At 37.4% G+C, this 19,901-nt stretch overlaps 1 protein-coding gene across 1 annotated transcript; it reads right to left on the bottom strand.

Moving 5' to 3' along the window:
* Positions 1 to 380: 380 nt before the first annotated feature.
* On the bottom strand, positions 381 to 6,170 carry irx1a (iroquois homeobox 1a). The gene is made up of 4 exons (XM_088412011.1): positions 5,568 to 6,170; positions 3,624 to 4,689; positions 3,368 to 3,443; positions 381 to 2,667 (listed from the first exon to the last, which is right to left on the bottom strand). The coding sequence occupies exons 1-4, from the start codon at positions 5,808 to 5,810 to the stop codon at positions 2,592 to 2,594; spliced, it is 1,461 nt and encodes a 486-aa protein (XP_088268137.1). The 5' UTR covers positions 5,811 to 6,170; the 3' UTR covers positions 381 to 2,591.
* Positions 6,171 to 19,901: the final 13,731 nt, after the last annotated feature.

Here is a 19,901-nt window from a genome sequence, read left to right as displayed (position 1 = left end):
TGTGGCCTGGGGTGCAGGGAAGCAATGGCTGAAAGTGACAGCCTAATTATCGGCTCAAATCCTGCTCATTACGCATTAGACAATCCACCGTACATGCCTTACTAAATGAATAATTTTGTATACATTATGGCAACACAATATTATGGCCTGCAGCTCAAACCTGAAGCTCCCTGACAACAAAAGAAATAAATGGGACACCAAGAGGTTATTTAATTTCTGCCCAAAAAGCCAGCTCATGGGTGGGAGTTGTGCATGGAGGGGATGGGAAGAACTGTGAAATTTACACACCTGCATTTAGTGCCTCTCTATGAATCAATTTTATTGATGCAAAAGACTGTGTCAAAGCACATCAATTGAACTTGTCCAAATTTAGTCTTGTCATCACGTTATCCCTAAAATAATTTGTACAGGCCTGAAATTGCAGGAAAAAAAGTGAGTTGAGTTCGGCTTAAACAAACTGCTTTTTACAGGAGAAAACCTTGTGAAAGGGAATATTTTTCATGATTTTTTTCTGTTTTCTATTCATTTGCCGTATTTTCATCATATTCAACTGCAAAAGCAGAATTTGCCAATTCAACCTTTAGTGACCTTTTGTCAATTTTTTAACTTGGTCATGGCTGTTGTAAAAAGCAATAGTCATTTAAGTGACACCTATTTACATCCTCCCTTTTCACCTCATTGCCTGTCCCCCCACTCAACTAAGCAGTCCTATTTTCAAGTATATCCATGCCAACTTTATAGAAACTACAATATTTACATTTAACATATGACATGTTCTCATGATATTGTATAGAAAACACATATTACTTAAGCCATGTTAGTTAGTTAGTTAGTTAGTTAGTTAGTTAGTTAGTTAGTTAGTTAGTTAGTTAGTTAGTTAGTTAGTTAGTAAAAAATATCACATTGTATCATTATATAGGGCACTTTTTTAATTCCCTATAGGCTGAATGAGAAGAGCGCAGTTTACACTGCATAAATAGACATTTATTTAAATACTAACCAATACATTAATTTGAAACGTAGTATTTTGGTGATCAACAGCTTTAAGACAACTTTTAAAATTAAAACAGGATACACTTGATAAAACAATGATTTACTTAAGGAAATACATAAGTATTGTTTTTTCTGGTATTACAAGTGCATTTTGACACCAAATATGTACATGGGATTACAAATTTAAGTTTAAATACGATCCATATAATTAACTGTATCGTTAACAGACATGTATGTATGAAGGATTGATTGCGCTTTTCAAGTAGAAAAAAGGGCTTCCGTATCCTGCCTATAGAGGTCGCTGTGATATAGGAAAACTGATTTGGTTTTGGTCTACTAATATTATAAATCCATATAAACAGTTCACGTTGTGTTTTCCAAAACAAAAAATTAAATGAATATTATAATTATTATAATTATGCCTGAAAAAAAAACAATCCTGATCGTCACCTTAAGTACTATTTTCTTTTAAATCGGGTAACTATAAGGTGGAAAGAAATGTTTCCAAATAAGGAATATGTTAATACGATCTATGGAATAAATGCAGTGGTACACATAAAAATGCATTTCACATCACATTTTCTCCACTCCTCACTTAAACTCAATCTGGCAGTTTTGATCGTCGACGGAGTACCTAAAAGTTGATTTATAGTCTAATGATTACTATCAGTCTCTGCACAGACAGAATCCCCAAGCACTCAGCCTTCTTCCAACATCAACAATGTCAGTCTGCCCCCTCCCCAGAAAAAATAAAAAAAAGAAAATATTAATAATTTATCTTCCAATCGACGTCTCCCTCTGACAGATTAGATTTTAACCATTTGATTTTGTTTGGACAGGGCGTTCCCATATTATTACTTAATGACCTTCCCAGCTGCTCCTGTCCATTTTCTGTCACCAGCAACCATCTGGGCACTTATTAGCACCTCAATGCATCCACGCTGCTTTCCTCCAAAACTTGAATAAAATTAAGTATGCTTGTGGAGTGCCAGTTTTTTCCCCCAGCACCGAATAGGCCTACATTTTCAAATAATAATAAAATGTACAGTAACAATGTAATAATAATAATAATAATAATAATAATAATAATAATAATAATAATAATAATAATAATAATAATAATAATAATAATAATAATAATTAAAACTTGCTGTTTCCTTATAATTCCAATATTTAGTTTATTAGGCAAAATATACGATCTGGACAAATTCCTTCAACATTTTCTATTTACAAATTTAAATCACATTATATATACATTAAAGAAGAACACCATGAACACAAGATATAATAATAATAATAATAATAATAATATAATTATAATGATAACAAAGTAAAAAGCCTACCAAAGGTGCCCCAGTGTGTCTGGGTAAAATTGAGAGATAGATTAACATTTTAGGCGCGATTATAGGCTACACAACAATAGAGGGAGTATTCATCCATCCATTTTTCCATCCACAGGATATGACCAAATAACACCGTTTGCTCCGTATCACTGCAAAGACCGCTACGCTGCTTTGATAATTTCTCATTGTCCTTTTTTGAAGTCTTTTTTCATTGTCTTCTTTTCAAGCACACACACACACACACACACACACAAATCAAGCCGAAGAAAGCGCAGCGAGGACCCGTTGTGTAGCTTCTTGGGGACTCCTGGCGTTAGAAGGCAGGGATGATCTAAACAAATAAAAAAAACAACAACAAAAAACAAATAAAGATCACGATAATAATAATAATAATAATAATAATAATAATAATAATAATAATAATAATAATAATAATAATAATAATAATAATAATAATAATAGCAATAATCCGTTATGGCGAATTAATCCCGCTCACAAAACCAAACGTGACCGTAACTTTAATTAATCCAAATATTATTTCTGCACCAGAAGCGGGGAAGGGAGCTATTTTGTACTTGAAACAGAGGTAAACCTTTTTCTTCCCTCTTTCTGTGAGAGCGCTCCCATGGGCTCCGGGACTCCCATGGGTCTTTAGCGAAAGCACAGCCCAGACAGAGCCCGTTTTACTCGGTGACTTGATAAGTAGCCACACTATCCCCGCAGGGGGAGGAATTAAAGGGGGTGTGGGATGAGAGTCAAGACCCCTGTCACTCGCAAAGCAAATTGTGCTTTATTTATTTTACTTTCTAGTCTTTGTATTCCTGCACTTTATGTGTCCACTAATTATCCATGCTGTGTTTACCATGATCTAAAACTGAGGTGCACGTTTAAAGAAACACCTTCTATTTAACGAATCCAATAATTGCTGTTGTTTTAACTGTTATAGTTTAATTCGTTTCTTTAAAATAATAACAACTGAATAATTAATATTTTTGAACAAGTCCTTCATTAAAAAAAATAATGAATCTCACCTGTCATGAAGTGGTCGAAAAGAAGGCTTCAGGGTGGGCGTTGGAGGCGAATCACACCGCACGCCATTTTCGTGTTCTAAAAAGAAATAATAACACTAACTTCAATCGTCTTTTCTTTCTCTTTCATGCGTGTGACTGATTGAGAAAGACGTAATACCAATATTCATCGAATAAAAGTAATGTTAGATACATGCATGCTTATTGCTTGGAGTTCGCTGCCGATCCTATTTAGGGAGTTGTGTTGCCATGTTCTCACCTATGTGTTTGGGACTGTCCATTGGGGCCTTGCTGTCTTGGCTGAGGGCCGCTGCAGCTGCTAACGGGGACACCACCACTGACGTCGGCTGCTGCTGCTGCTGGGTCGCCAGGTGGGGGTTCTGGTGCTGATGGTGGTGATGGTGACTCCCCAGGAAGGATCTCACATTGAGCAGGGAGTTCTGACCCAGAAAAGCTCCGTTTGTCCAGTTGTGGAACTTTCCAATCTGGCAAGTGTACAGTCCATGGCTGGGGAGGAAGGCAGGGTGGGCCTGGATCTGAGGGTGAGAGGGGGGCACTTGACCAGGAGGGGACGTGGGTTTCTGTGCCGTGGAGTCGGGGGTCGTGGCGGTTTCTGCTAATGACCATATTTTGGGCTTATTGTTCGAGGGCAAGGGAAAGCTTCCAGGTCTGTCCGGAGAGAGCACTCGTGTGGTGTTGTTGGTACCCTCCGAGTTGTCTTTGCAGCCTGAAATTGAGCTTTTTGATTTGTCCAAGGCCTCGTGGCCCTGCAGAGAGAAGGCCCGTCTTTTCCCCAAGCTGTCCAGCTCCCCCCCAGAGTCCCCATCGCCTCTGTGGTCCCTGGTGACCCCGTCGGTGGATTTGTCATCGTCCTCCTCGTTACTCTGATCCCCATCGTTATCGTCGATTTTGTCGATGTCTATGCTTTCCAAGTCAATCTCCTCCTCATCCTCATTTTTCTCTGCCTCGTCCCCGCTGCCAAATAAATTGCCGTCCTCTCCGTCCTCTTTGCTCCTGCTCCCCCATGTCACCTTGTTCTCCTTCTTCAGTCTTCTCCTTGCGTTGGCGAACCAGGTGGAGACCTGCGTCAGGGTCATCTTGGTGATGATGGCCAGCATGATCTTCTCCCCCTTCGTCGGGTACGGGTTCTTTCTGTGCTCGTTGAGCCAGGCTTTCAGGGTGCTGGTGCTCTCGCGTGTGGCGTTCTTAGGCCTGGCTGGGTCCCCGTACTGGAACTGGCCATATGGATAGAAGGCAGGAGAGGTGTGAGCTGCAAAGCTGGCCGGGTGGACGCCAGGACTGTCCTTCAGGTCGTATTGGGAGCCCTTGAAGAGGAGCAAGTGTGTCATGAATTTGTTATTGTAAATAACCACAAGTATAGCGCACGCTTCTTCTCGTGTAATTATAGTTGCACGAGTGAATATATTTTTAGGCCAAAACTCTTCCCACGTATTACCGAATTTAAAGTTGACCGTATACAGCCAACTTCCACTTCTTCAAAACTTCTCCCAAGTATGTCAACGCAAAATGTGTAACGTAAGACTAAAATCGTTTAAAAAAAATTGCAACTAGAGACTTCGTGAAACTTAAATAATTATCCTCTCTTTCATTTTGGCAGTGCTTTTTTCCAAACAATATGTATCCACACATTGCGATTTTTTAGAATTTATATATAAATAATTTCATTCTAATATTCCTTTACCTTCATTAAAATGCACAACCGTCATCCATAATACAAACACACACACACCAGCGAATATACGCGTGATTGGTAAATAATCGACAAATATTGTTTTGTCATAAGTTTGAGCAGAACTTTAAACAATTATTTATTGTGTACCTAAAATAACCTGAATTGCTGCAAAATATTCACCAGAGGTTGAAAAAATATTATGCTATATACTGGGTGTTTGTATTATCGTTATTATTAAAAAAAACACGACAACGTAATTTGTCTCGAATTTATTTTCATTATTTATTTGCCTCGATCAACGGGTTTAATATTTCAAAAGGCCATACTTAAAATTGCGACAACCCATCGCACAAAAGAAACACTGTAATTCATAAACACATATTTGACAGTACAGCATCATTTTAAATTTATGCATGTATTTATTTATGTTTGGCTTTGAATCATCCAAATTTGAAAGTCACTTTTTGAGTCTACACACACGACATTCTCGAGTACTTCCAGGATTCTTACCATTTGTGAGAAAAGAGCCAGATCCGCGCTGGTGTAAGGTAAGAAGGCGCTGTAGTTGTGCGCGTACGGATTGGCGTACATGCCCAGCACAGAAGTGACGGCCGCGGCGGTGGCTGACGGGCTCCCTCCGATTTCCGTGCTCCCTCCCCGGGAGGAAGACGTGAGCACTCCAGCCCTCTCGCTCCCGTAAACTGCCTGCGAGGCACTTAAGTACTGCGGGTAGCCTAGCTGGGGGAAAGACATCTTCCACCGCCGGATTGACGCTGTGCTCTGCGTCGAACGTCCACAAACTGCACGTAAAAAGTGGACACGAAGGTTTAAAAAAAGAAGCAAAAAAAAGAAAAAAAAAACAGATGAGTTGAGGGGGAAAGTGTTCAAGGCAAAGTAAGAGCTACAACTGACATGCGGCGGTAGGCAGCGGAAACAAGATTGTCTTAAATCTCAGCTTCCTCTCTCTTTGGCTTGCTCAAAGTCCGCTTGGATGTGATGTGATCACCAATTGCGCACAGACTGACGCGCCTGGCCCTGAGGTCTCCAGGCTGATCTCTCAGATACAATTTGAAGTTGAAGCTTTGATTGGCATCCCCTACTTGAGCCGACAAGCTCCTCCTAGTTTGGAGCAATGTGGGATAATGTGAATATGGAGTGAGCGCACATTGGCTGAGGCCTCTCTCTCTCTCTCTTTTCTCTGGCTTTCCTCGCTCTATCGCCTCTTCCTTTCTCTCTCCAGTCGTGTTTGGACTTATTGTATGTTAAATGTTCAAGCTTTAGAGCCCATTCAACGACGGCTTTGATTGTTGTATGACAACCTGTCGACGCGATTTTACAGCTGTCCGACACCAGGGGAAGTAAACCCGTCACAGGAATGAACTTACTCGGAATACGTTGACATTGTAATCAAAGCCGACTTTGGGAATTAGTTATTTGCTCATCGGTTTGCTTTAGATCCTTATGTTAAACTTACTGTAATTTTCCCAAGATACAATAATTTCTGTCTCGAACATTCAGGCTACGCCAGACAAAAAAACTTCAGTTTAATTTCATTATTGCGCGTAAAATATTCTGTTTCATTTATATATATATATATTTTTTGTAATTTAGGATTTTTTTTACTACTACATTTTTACTGCTCTAGTCGCCTTTGATTTCTTAATAGTTTATTCACCCCCCCACCGCACCCTTTCTTAACTCTCTCTCCCTCCATATGCGTGTTTTGTGTGTGTGTTTTGTAAACTTAAAGCATATTGTTGCTACCCTTTGTAACAGAAAAGCCACTTAAAGTTATTTTTTTTCATCTCCCTCTCTTTCGCTACTTTCAAAAGGAATGAGGGGGGAAAAAAAGCTGAGGGGACAAACTCAAAGAGACACCTGGCTGCAAAAAGTACCAAGCTGCGTTAACATAAAATGTACCTGAATATTTTATGCATAATAGACGCAATTGACGAAAACTGAGATTTCATGAGAAATATAATGCTGAACATTTTGGCCCCGTCTTTAACTGTTTCCAGCCTACGAAAAAAAAAAAAAATCCCAAACACAGGTTACCAACCTCTTCTTTTTTTCACCCTTTCCCAATAGAGGAGTTCATGTTTCAACAGTTGTAGGCTATTTTTATTATTACATTTAATTCTTATAGCACCCACCTCAAGTCAAAGAAGGGGTCTTAGATCTAGATTTAATACCGTTAACGACTGAAGCCAAAGAAGTCACTAGATTCTGATCTTCTCCAGATGGCTCCGAGTGGATATTGCCGAGCGCCGAGGATCTGTTAAAAAAATATCTGAGGGGCACTGATTGTAATCTGGGTATAACGCATCAGAAAGAAGGGGGGGATGGCAATTGCGATAACCCGCTGAAAAAAGGCGCGGGGGTTGGTCAGGGGGGTAATATGAAGGTGGGTAGGTGAAAGGGATGCTTAAAAAAAGTCCAATAATTTGTAATGATTCCAATACAAAATTATAAAATACGTCAAATATTTATAGTTACAAGTGGAATGGTCATATCAGGATCAGAACTGATAATATAAAGTACAATAATAATAATAACAATAATAACAATAACAACAACAACAATAATAATAATAATAATAATAATAATAATAATAATAATGATAATAATAATAATAATAATAATAATAATAATAATAATAATAATAAAATTGATGATGATAATAATAATAATAATAATAATAATAATAATAATAATAATAATAATAATAATAATAATAATAATAATTAGACCACATTAGCGTGAGATTCCAAATAATTAGCATGCCGTTCCAAATAATCAAAACGCTCTCCAGTTTCTATGGCCATGGATTTTTTTTTTTTTAACCTCATGCTAAAGATGTGATACAATCCAGTCTGTGACAATGCAGAAAATCCTGCGGCTTCCATATCTGATATTTTTATCATGTAAATCTACAGGAGGCTCTTCATTAGCTGTTATGCCTTAATGGCCACATCCAGCGACTGTGTAAGTCAAACTAATTGTTCAATTACCTACTCAGCATGGAATACTTCTTATCAGCTGTAATTTTATCTTCATACTTAAACATTCCAATGAAACATATCCATCTTATTATGTTTACTTTTTTCAGTGCTGAGATAAAAATGCAAAACATAATCTATCTGTTTAGAAACTCATAATTAATTGAAAGCATCATATTTATTTTGTAAGAAATTAGTTACTCTAGTGTTTGGTTTATTATGCAGGCCTCCACACCAAAAATAATTGTTTTTTTATGGAATATACCGTATGCATTTCAGTAAAGATTTTCAGTAGAATTTTTTTCCAATTGATCTATAGTAATGCATAAACTCTGGCTGCTAGCTAGCTTTGATATGACCTGTGAGTCAAAATACAGACATGAATGACTCCATAAGAAGTCATAGTGAACCTGTATTACAATAACAGCAGTTATGTTGATGGCTGGCTACCACTGCAGAGGTCAAGGGTGTCTCTGTGAACTAATAACTGTGGTGAAAGATACTCCTTTCCTGCCTCTGGGAGTGCCAAAGTTGAGGAAAGGTTAAGAATCTGCAGAATGTCCCTTTTGTGCTTTTCACATAGATTATCAAATTAAGTGTTGAAACCAAAAGTCCTTCCCCCTTGAGGAGAGGAGATTAGTTGAAAACGAATTGAGCAACGCAACCTGTCAGTCCCCTCGTTAGAACGGCGCAATACTATTATACCCTTAGCTCCAGTGAACACACGTCCTGCGTCACAGCGGCCAAACTATTAAGGGGTGGGTGCAAGTCACGGAAGCAGTGCTGTTACAGTGAGATACTTGATACACATACAACTTCACCACACCTATCGGTAAGGAAACCAGGAATTTCCTGGCTTATAAAAGAGGCCTATTCTGGGTCTCACGAGGTCATGACAGTGTTCACTTGACAGCTAAACACTTGGATAGATTCTGTTATCCCCTGGGCCCAAATCCATGCCGATTTTGAAGTTTTGTTGCAGTCAATGGAAGTGTTATGTAGTCCTACAACCAGTACTTAACAATTACATTTTAAATTCTCATACAGTAAAAGGTACAATGATTTGGTTGCTTCAAAATGCTGCTGGCAAGTAGAAATTTCAAATCAGTATAGTTACATGGTTTAATGCAACGTGGCACAGGATACTCTACAGACCGTGCAGAATTCCCCACCGGCAGTTAGCAGTCTATTGTGTGACATCAGAGAAATTTTATTGGCTGCTGATGATCATAAAATGGCCAATGTTGTAAGTATATTTGGGCTGCTTTTTCAGAGTTTGAAAAGTTGTTGAATATAGGTTTTAATTTCTGTGCAACTGTGGGAAAGAACAAACCTTGTGTTGGCCTTGGTCAATTTTTTTGACCTTTTCAAATGTAATATTTGGGATTTCTGTCAAAATTATTTCTTGTGTGGTTTTCAGCTGTTGAACATCCTAGAAATAGTTATGAATGCATGACCCCCAACCACCCAAATGAATGAATAAATAAATATATTAAAACTAGAAAGATGAGACCTTTGAGAATAATAGCCCATGTTGATAAAATATAAGAGAGCCTCATTAATTTAATAAGATTAGTCTTTTTTTTTTTGCATTATATATTTGTAAAGAGTAGTGTGAGATAGACAACACATAGTCAAAATTTGCATTGCCTTAATAATCTCAGTAACTAGATTGATAATCTAAGATTCATACATCTTGCAATAAAAAAATATTACCATGTTTTTTTTTTATATATATATATATATATATATATATATATATATATATATATATATATATATATATATATATATATATATATATATATATATATATATATATATACTGATATATAACGATAATATATATTTTTTGATAGCACATAATAATAAAGTTCTTATTTCAACTTAATCATATTATACTTTGTTACATCAAAAAGTAGATAAGTATATGTTTTTTTATAACTGCATGGGAAATGGCATTGTTTAGTCACTACCCTGAGGATCCGATACAAGTCATGTGCCTCAAAAACAAGGTGACTGCTGCAAAATGGTATTGTTTTATTTGGTTGTTGCCACACATGCCAACAGCATAACAAGTTGCAAAGCTGCAAGACATTTTGAAATGCTACATCGGCTGACAATTTTGAAAAGGTAAGCATAGCTACCAATAGCTACAAGTCAAACGTTTATAACAACCCAGCCTGCATCACCATTGCTAACATCACTCCACTGAGTTGTAACCAACTTGGAGCAAACATTCGTTATGAAAGCAATATGTGCATTAACAACCAATTGGGGCTCACTATGACTAAAATGAAAACTATGGTGTCTGCAGCGAGCATGCATGCATGCGCACACATTCTCCATTTGGGATGTTCAGCAAAAGTCAAAAATACAATGAGTGACCCATTCCAACTCATTTGCCATTATGAGGTTCGAAGGTAAACAAATACCGATAGATGATTTGGGCTATATTGGAGTACAAACTACCTCTGAATATAATGATATAATGTGTATAAACTCAATTAACTCAGTTCGATTCACTACCTGTGGCAGCTGAACTACTATCATTGAAACCATACATACATAGCTTTACTTTAAAAAGTTGCAAACAAGTTCAAACATCAAATTGTCTTTATATCTTTGGTGTAGCATCTCAGTGCAATTCATCCTGCTCAAGTGACCTCCACAGGGCCTCACAAACGCAGCTGGAGTGTGGTGCTGATGGACAGAACTAAATTGATACGTGAAAAGTTTTGAAACTTGTATCCACGTGAAGACTAGCTAAAAATGACTCTAACAATGAGTCAGATTAGGTAGTTTTGCTCAAGAGTTGTATTTTTATAGCCAGAGTGTTTTACGTTTTTTACCTTTAGTTTTCTAATGTTTTCAATTTGTTTGACATTTTTTTTCCCATCCTTGTGCTTGGTATTCACTTTATCATTTTTATTGTTTGAATACAGATGGCGTATGAAAAACCAATGCTGATACTTAAGATTTTTATAGAGCTTTTATAATAAGGTCATTTTAACAATTTTCTATTTGTGGGATTTAAAAAAAATGTAAAAAAAAAAAAAAAATCTGCTAAATGGGTTTGTAATAGCTATTAGATAGTTGTACCTAAGCATGGGCCAATATCAGATTCTGACTTTGTGATAACTATGTGCAAAAATATCGCAGTGTCATGATATTACAATTTTTAAACTATTTTGAATATTTGGTACATTAAGAGGGTGGCTCATTGGAGAGTGATTTGCATGCCTGCCTCACATTTCAGAGACCCAAGTTCAATTTCAGCTCATTCCGGTCTTTCCGTGTGGAGTTTGCACATTCTCCCCAAGCCCGCTTTGGTTCTCACTACGGACTCCCACATTCCCAAAACATGTGTGATGGGTGTATTGGACACTCCAAATTGCTCTCATGTATTGTTGTGAGGGTGGATGGTTGTTTGTCTCTGAGTGCTTTGCAATTGGCTGGCAACCGGTTTAGGGTGCCCCTCTGAGCGAGGTGCCAGCAGGCCAGCGACTCTTGTGAGGATAAACAGATCTAGAAAATGGATGGATGGTACATTGAGAAACATGTACCATGTTTAGTACAAATATATGAATAAATAAGTAACTACATTAACATGCCTTTTTTTGTTATTGTTCTGAACAAGTCATAGTGCCCTGTCACTGGTATTTTTTTTTTTTTTTAGACAAAGAGTTCCTCAATAACCTCCATGCATACCAAGAAGTTTAAAGTTTGAGTCATTTCTGCAAAAACTAGCGATATCGTATCAAATTATGAAATTTATATCACTATAGAAATCAAAAATTTGCATCCAACATATTTATATATTACCAATAAACCTTATAACAAACTATTCCCAATTCCATAATATAATGTGTATTTACACAAACCGATGTGAAATGACATCCGTTTCTATTTGTGGAGCACAATTCATGAATGTAGCAGATACATTTACATGTCCCTTACCACAACAAATCAAGATCTACTTTCGTTCGCATACAGAAATTACAAACGAGGATGAGGTTTTCATTAATTTTTGTTATTATACATATATTATTATTTTGTCTACTACAAACCATGCAATTATCTGCAGTAGTCAAACAGGATTGTGTATAGAAAATCAAATCCCAAATCAACGCTTGTAATATGTTGCAATGTTGGGCAAGTTACTTCAAAACTGTAATGCAAATTTTATGACGTATCACTGTCATTTCAAAGTAATTAAGTTGCGCCACAATATTACTGTATTTGAAATGTAATGCATTACACTACTATTACTATTACTATAAACACAATACAACCTATTTGGTCAGTACTTTATCTTTTTTTGTATTTTAATTCGTTTATTACTTAGCTTCACAACATAGTGATGCGTTGTTTATGCTTTAGGCAAAAACAGTTAGTGCATTCCACAATTTTAATGTTAATATTCAAATTCAAGTTCAGTCAGCTAGGTAAGAAAACAAATGGTTAAGGTGGGGCTAACGTTATCAGCTAGCCTACATCATTATTATTGTGTTTAACATAATACTGTTTAATATGAGTTTTTATATGCCTTATCTTGATACATATTAACCAAAACTATTTATAGATGATTATTAATAGCAATTGTACAGTGAAAAATAGCGTTAGCTTACCTGGTCATTATTGCTAGTTGCGACAGGGATCTTGCTGAGGTTTCCAAACGCTGCTGAATCCTTTTCAGTTGTCGCGCACAAAATGCACATAACTATGATATTCTTCTTTTGTGTCTGATGAACTGAAAGTAATTTGGCTCTTCAATACGACTTTGTTGCGCTTCATTTAATGACCACTAGATGTCCTCCTCTAGCCATGTCATTGAGGCTCCAAGCAATGAACCAGTGCTAGTGAAAAGATTTGGAGCTACAACAAAGCCCCACTGGCAAAGGTAGACCAGCGCCTGACGAATGATGCACCAAGAAAAAAAAAAAAAAAAAACCTGAAATGTGACCCTCTAGTGGTGGCAGAAGGTTGGGCAAAAATACACCAACAGACAATTACAATTTCATCTGTCTTGAAAAAATGACGGACAATGATGGAAAAGGGGGCGGGGCTCTGACAAATGTCGGACGAGCAAAATAAAATCCATGTTGCCCCCCTCTGGTCCTTTTTTTCCTTTATTTCCATTTTCCATTTCCATATTTCCATTTTTTCCTTTTTTGTCAAACAGCACTGCATTTTTACAAATGTCCAATGTGAGACGCAAGAGAATTTGAAAAACATCCTTTAAAAAATGACGTGTTAACATATATCAATCACTTCTAAACCTTGAAATTATCCAGAAAGCAACTTTGTTTGACTAGCATGAGGATATAAATATGTGTTTTTGATGAAAAAAAAGAAAAAAGTCTTTTGAGAGCTGTTTTGTTGATCCAAAAAAGGCACAGATGTTGCGCTAAGCATCATTAACTTGACTTTGAATGATAAAGTTCCATCCAATAATCTCACAGAGGTGAAGATATCATCAAATTTTAGTGTATTTATTGGTTTAGACATGCAAAGGTATAACATTCCCAAGTGTGATGCTTAGGTCCAATGAGTTAAGACAAAGTCCTCCTGCCAAAAAAACAAAACAAAACAAAAAACAAAACAAAAAAGAGCAATTGCCATCGAAATATTTTCAGAGGTAGCTTGTTGAGTCAACTGTGTAAGCAGTTTTACTCCGTATTAGCGATTGTTGAAACTTTTACTCATCAACACAACTGTAAACTTAAAATGCTTATTGGCACACACTTAAATTTGCTTATTGGTTGCATTTTAGGGAACTCTAGCTATCAATTTATTTGTACATACTTTAGGTAGGTGATTACCCTTTCACGGAATGCATACTGCATTGTGTAAAATGTCAAAATACTGTGTACTCTTAAAGTGACTTCATTTTGGACAAGTATCTCAGATGAATAGCGGTTGTAACCGCACTGGGGCAGATTTTACGGAAACAACGCCACTTCATTATTGTGGACGGGTGTCCATTAACTCTTTGCTTACTCTCCAAAAGACAACAGCCAAGTATCTGACTTTTTACTTCCCAGGGGCATTCTCAGGGGTAGGTAATGAACGGGTGGGCCCAGGTTTTGATGTGGTTAGGGGCCAATGGGAGAGAAATGTGAGAAGGGGTGTTAATTGTTTTGGCTCTTTGCTGGGGAAACATATCAACATTAGATCTAATGGAGGTTAAAGACTCTCATTGCCATAGGGGCTGAAGCTAATGAATAGCTATGACTAGCCAAGGAGAGAATGAAAGATGGAATGAAGAGAGAGAGGGAGACAGACAGATGCAGTTACTAGTTGCAGTGAACATGTTCTGGCCTTTTGAAAAACTGGAGTTTTTTCTACTAGTATATAAATATATATATATATATATATATATATATATATATATATATATATATATATATATATATATATATATATAAAACAGTCACAAAAATATTTGAGTTATACTTAATTACATTATTTACTTATTATTTAAAGCAACACTTGCGATGCAATTTTGCAATAGAAGGAGAGGCTTTAAACACCAAGGGTTGAAATTGAATCATAAGCTTTATTGTTAAAATTAAGAACAATGTCAAACCTGCGGTATGCAAACACTTAGATAGAAAATTTAAGCAAATTAAACCTGTTGCAAGAGCATTTTGCGTTGCTTGCAATCTGAGCACTGAAGACCGTAGATGCTAATTAACTAATTTGGCAATTCAAATGATAATTCTATTACATGGTATTTAACATTTTTTATGAACAACCAGCTCAGTTCTCAGGAGCCACAAGGCAGCAAACCTAAATCTCCCAGTTTATAATGCAAGGGCTCATTTGAAGAATTCAGCGGCAGATATATGCAAAGTACAGTCAATGAGGAAGATGTACAGAAAAGACATCGAACACAAAGATAAGCAGTCTTCCTTTTGTCTTTGTTTAATTTTATGCTAAATCTGAATGAGTGCTGAACACTTGGAAGAGGAGATATTCACAACATTTCCTTTCCCATTTCAGATTTGCTTCCTCGGTATGGAGAAAAATGAGAGCATGCAAATCCGTATTAAGATGATAGAATTCCCATGTTTATTTCTAAACACTGTTAATTGAATTTTAAGGATGGGTTCTTCCTGGGGAAAAGACTTTTTTGTACGCTGAAGTACGCGTTTGAAATTACACCCTTTGATAGTGGTGTAAAGCATATAGATAAAATGATCAACAGACAGCATGACAAATGGAATTTTAATTAGCTTCCTTTCTTTCATCTGTTATCGTGTTGTGCTGCTTTGCGCTTTGGTTTGCCTTTGTGCAAACTATTGGTAGTTGAAACCTGCTGTTTTCATGTTTCTGGACACACTCTGTGGGATACTTCAACCTCTCACTCCAACAACACTGAATCCACCTTGATCACTGATCAGACTGACTTGGTTTTAAGTTCTTTAGAGAGAACTGGATTCCTTCTTAACATGGTAAACACACCAAAAATGTACTAAGACATTAAAAATAAGGCTTGCAGCAACGGTTGGATGTTTGTTTACTGGTGTTATTGACCTGCAAAGCAGATTTTCTAAACTCCATGAAATACATCTTTTTTTTTTCCCAATTTTGATGGTTACGAGTCCAAGATATCATCTCATCCTGCATTTGTCACTAATAAATGTTATACATATACTGTACTCTACATTTTGTAACATGTACTGCACCAGTTGATATACTGTATTTTGCAGACGTTAAAGTGCATCAGAATATAAGCCCCAATGAGGCCCAATGAAATTTTCATATAATGGAAACACGTATATGGCATATATTAGGCGAAACAAACCAGTATGAAAAATGAATGGAATTTTACTCAACCTCAATTCAACAGTCATACATAAAGCTCGTCTGATTATATGAGGCAATGTCAATGTTTGAGAAAATCAAAGGTTAATACAAAAGGAAAATACAGTGCTGTAACAGTGCTGAAAACTGGCATTGTGATACAATTTTATATAATGTTACTTTTACTGTACATTCCAAACTCTATCAACATTGATTTTTAAAAACAATGATCAAGGTATTAAGATCTGAAATCAATTGAGCCAATTATTATTTTTTTTTATTATATATCACTGAAATATTTCCAATATTTTTTTTAATTATTATTTGTAATAGATACATTGTTACTGAGGCATATCAAAAGATTGTTATAAAACAACAACAAAAAACATGTCTAGAGTCATGTATATTTAGCAGATGCAGTTGTAACAACTTACCAACCAAAGATACGCTCCATTAGCATCTTTTTTGATATATGTGGTTGGAGTCGAAGCTCTGTACTTTGCATTTATGTGATAGGCTAAACCTGAGCTGCTTCTTCCGTATGCAAGCTCCTTCTTACAAAGAATCGCATTATCTTTATCAAAGGTGATTTTTAACTCTTTCCTTGCTAGCGACATCAATTCTCATAATGGATAATGCTTTTTGTCTGCCGGTGACTATGTTTTTTTTTTTCTTTTATGATGACACTCGTAGCCTACGCTCCTCTTAATTTTAAGCTTATTGAGCACTGTAGTAATTGTGTGCATTTGATAAGAGTGTTGCTCTGGATAGCTATGAAAGATGCTATCAGCTGTTTGCCTTTTCTGCTCACGTTTGATATTGAAAGAGTTAAAGTGAAATACTGTTATTGATCAAATGTTTATGATGAAAAATGTCAATCTGCCATTGCCTCACAGAGGAATATTTTTAAGCTTGAAATCTAGAAAAAAAATGTTTTACCAAACAAAGCTGCGACTATTATTTCATGTTTACAATTGTGCTCACTGGACAGAAGGTGGATGGCAAGCTGCAGCGTGACACTTTACATCACGCCCATGTCGAAGCATCAATGACCCCAGCTGAGAGGCAAACCAATGTGGACAATGAAGTTCAATAACAACTGCCTCTCACCTCAAAAGGCGGCCAGCTGATCTGGCAAGCGCAATGCTCTTGCATCAGCAGTACTCAGCTGTTTCACTCAAACATTTGGCCCCAGCATGAAATTTGTTGTTAAGGAGAGAAAAATAGTCCTTGGATTAGAATTGAACCATTATATACCTCCCCTCCCCACACTTCCATCACTCTTGTTACGCCTTTCATCCTTCCTTTCTGCCCCATCCTGTTGTTCACATTTGTTTTCTTCTCAACAAACGGCCTGTCCTCACACACACACACAGAAACACACACCCGCACGTACACACACTCGCACCTTTGTATGAGTAGCGGCAGCGGCCATCAAAGTCCAGATCGATCGTCTGGTGTCATTGTGCGCGGAGGTTATTTAGGTGGGCATCCAATCTGCGCCCGCCGTTGTGTTTGAGCAAGATGGAAACATGGCCAGAGTTTGTTAACACCGAAAGGGGAAACATCAAAACTGAGACAGAGAGAGGTGGGCTGGGGGGGAGCAAAAGGGGAAAGGGAGGGGTGGGTAAGAGCAGCAGTCTCGGAACCCCGCGAGTACCCGGCAGCTCACTGCCCCGTCTCTCGTGAAATGAGCACTTTCACAGTCAGTTAGTCTTTAAGTAATAGATATATTGAGTTCATCCCTTGTAACGTTAGACAACTAATTTATTATTTTTCCCCTCGTCTTCCTCTCACCCTTTGCAAGCCCTCCCCTTCCTCTTTTTACCACCTCTTCCTCTCCGACTGTGTCAATTATCCTTCATTCCACATCAACACAGGATTATGAAGGTTATATAAACTCTGTGAAAACGAATGGAATATTGCCCATAACCTCGTCCCCTGTTCGCCCCTCCTCTCATCCCCCCACCCTTATTGCCTGGAGAAAAGAGAGGGTCCAGTCCAGGCTATCTGGCAGCAGAATGAATGATCCTATTTATGTTAATGCAAACATGAACGTTACACAGGTTTTTCCCCCGATAAGGCGATAGGTTAATGAAATGCTCATTTCATTTTACCAGTTGTTTTCTCTGTGAAGTTCCGATAAGTAGCAAACCAATGAAGCTTGTAATTACAATCTTACAGAAACCCGGCCAATCTGTGTATAAATCTCACCATCCAATTACAAGATGTAATAATTTTGCAGTCAAGCTGGTAATGAGGTCTAATACTCATGCATGTGATAATCCCCCCTGGATGCTGACTCTATCAGATGTTAGCTTTGTAATTATATGAGCTCAAGAAAAAAAAAATCATTATTTCATGTTCAAGTAGAAAATGAGGTTGGTGGGAAGTTAATTTTCTCTATGCTCTGTGAAGCGTAGACAAGAATTTAATGATTTAATTACAGTTGTTAGGCCTTTTTTGCAAGAGGCTTAAATTGAGCTAAGCATTTTTCATAGACCCGACATCAAGAGTCGGAGAACATCAAAGATTATGACAGCATGCAAAATGATTGCCCGTTTTCCCCTCCTTTATTTTGTATTTGTTGCCTTTCCTTTCTATTAATTTCCAATCATTCTACCTCTTTCATTTCCTTTCTTTCCTTTCCTCCTATCATCAGCGTAACGGTAATGTCAGGGACACTAGGGACCCGCTGGATAAAAGCAACATCAACAAATATTAACCGCTCTGGCTTTCACCACCAGTAGCTAATCCACTGTATGTGAATTTGTCATATCAGATTACTATGACAGTCATGGTGCAGCCCATAAAAGAAAGCATCCCCCTGCTTCCTTAAAAGGACTTTTTCTCTTTTAACTTCCCACCTTTTTTGAATTTCAAAACAACCTATGAGTGGTGCCTGTAGTGCTTTGATTTGTAAGTGACAAAGAAATGCTAAATCCATTCTTCAGAGTAATCCCTAAAGAGGCCTGGCTTCCTTATGCACTCAAAAAGTGGTTTAGGCAAAGTAATTTAACTTCATAGTGACCGAAAGTGACAACATTGATATTTTGTGTTGCCTCAAATATGAAGATTTTGCTGGGCGAGTTACATTTATTAAACGATCTGGACAACCATCTTTCTCTTTGTTTTCTGATAGGATTATTTTTATCATAACGATCAAACACTCGAATAACCTCGCTGAGCCTTTGTCTTTCTGCTCACTTACGTTCACTCGCCTTCTTCATCCGTCCCTAACCTCATCTTTTGACCCTTTTAATCGCCATCCATCTCCATGCTTTCTTCATGCTTGGCCATGTCCTGTTAAACAAGAAACGTGTTGCAGTGTTGTGACCCACAATTGCGGACAGCTTCACGACAGGTTTTGTAGGCCTTTTTTCTGCTCTGGTGTCCAGTTTGCCTCCATCTGCCACAGCCTCGCCACAGTCCCACTGGGGGAGATGGGGCTAATTCTGCAGTCAATTAGCAGAAGGGCCGCTTTTGTTCTCTCGCTGGCTCCCATGGGCCCTATCTGCTTCACTGCCCCCACTTCTCTCTTCCATTTCAATGGTTCTCACTTTCTGTCTCTTTTATTTGTTCACAGCTTTTTATATCACTTGTGGTTATGGTGATTTTGTTACGCTTTATCCCAATGTTTTTTCCTTGAATCTATAGGCTGTCCATCATGATGTCTGTCCCGTCGCCCCCTCCCCCAAGTCCCATCCTTGCTCAATGACCTTCGTGACATTGTTGGTTAAACAATGTCGCTGGCAATCACTGGCCATAAAGATGAATTCAATTACAGGTTAATTATCATCCAACAGATTATTTTATGAACGCTATTTAAAGTATTTTTGACAATGCATGAGAATATAATCATTGTTTGAGTGATATGTGTTGGAGTTATTTAACTATGTTTTCCCAACAGTACTTTAAATGACAAAAAATGTATTTCATACCTCGAATGCAATTTCAAGCACAATACCAGTCAAAGGTTTGAAAACACATTCCAATTGTATTAGTCTCAAACACAAGACGGTTAACCCATTAA

Source organism: Hippichthys cyanospilos, chromosome 3 (genome assembly GCF_059441005.1).
Source record: "Hippichthys cyanospilos isolate Australia breed blue-spotted pipefish chromosome 3, RoL_Hcya_1.0, whole genome shotgun sequence".
Classification (NCBI taxonomy): Eukaryota; Metazoa; Chordata; class Actinopteri; order Syngnathiformes; family Syngnathidae; genus Hippichthys; species Hippichthys cyanospilos.
The sequence above is the reverse complement of the archived record's forward strand: the minus strand, read 5'-3'. Positions and strand labels throughout refer to the sequence as shown.

Bases quoted from the DNA above. Each gene is read 5' to 3' on its own strand.
- irx1a (XM_088412011.1), bottom strand. From the start codon at position 5,810: ATGTCTTTCCCCCAGCTAGGCTACCCGCAGTACTTAAGTGCCTCGCAG. The intron at 3,444-3,623 runs GTGAGAACATGG...ATTTCTTTTTAG, and splicing joins GGACAGTCCCAAACACATAG to AACACGAAAATGGCGTGCGG. The intron at 2,668-3,367 runs GTGAGATTCATT...TTATTTGTTTAG, and splicing joins TTTCGACCACTTCATGACAG to ATCATCCCTGCCTTCTAACG.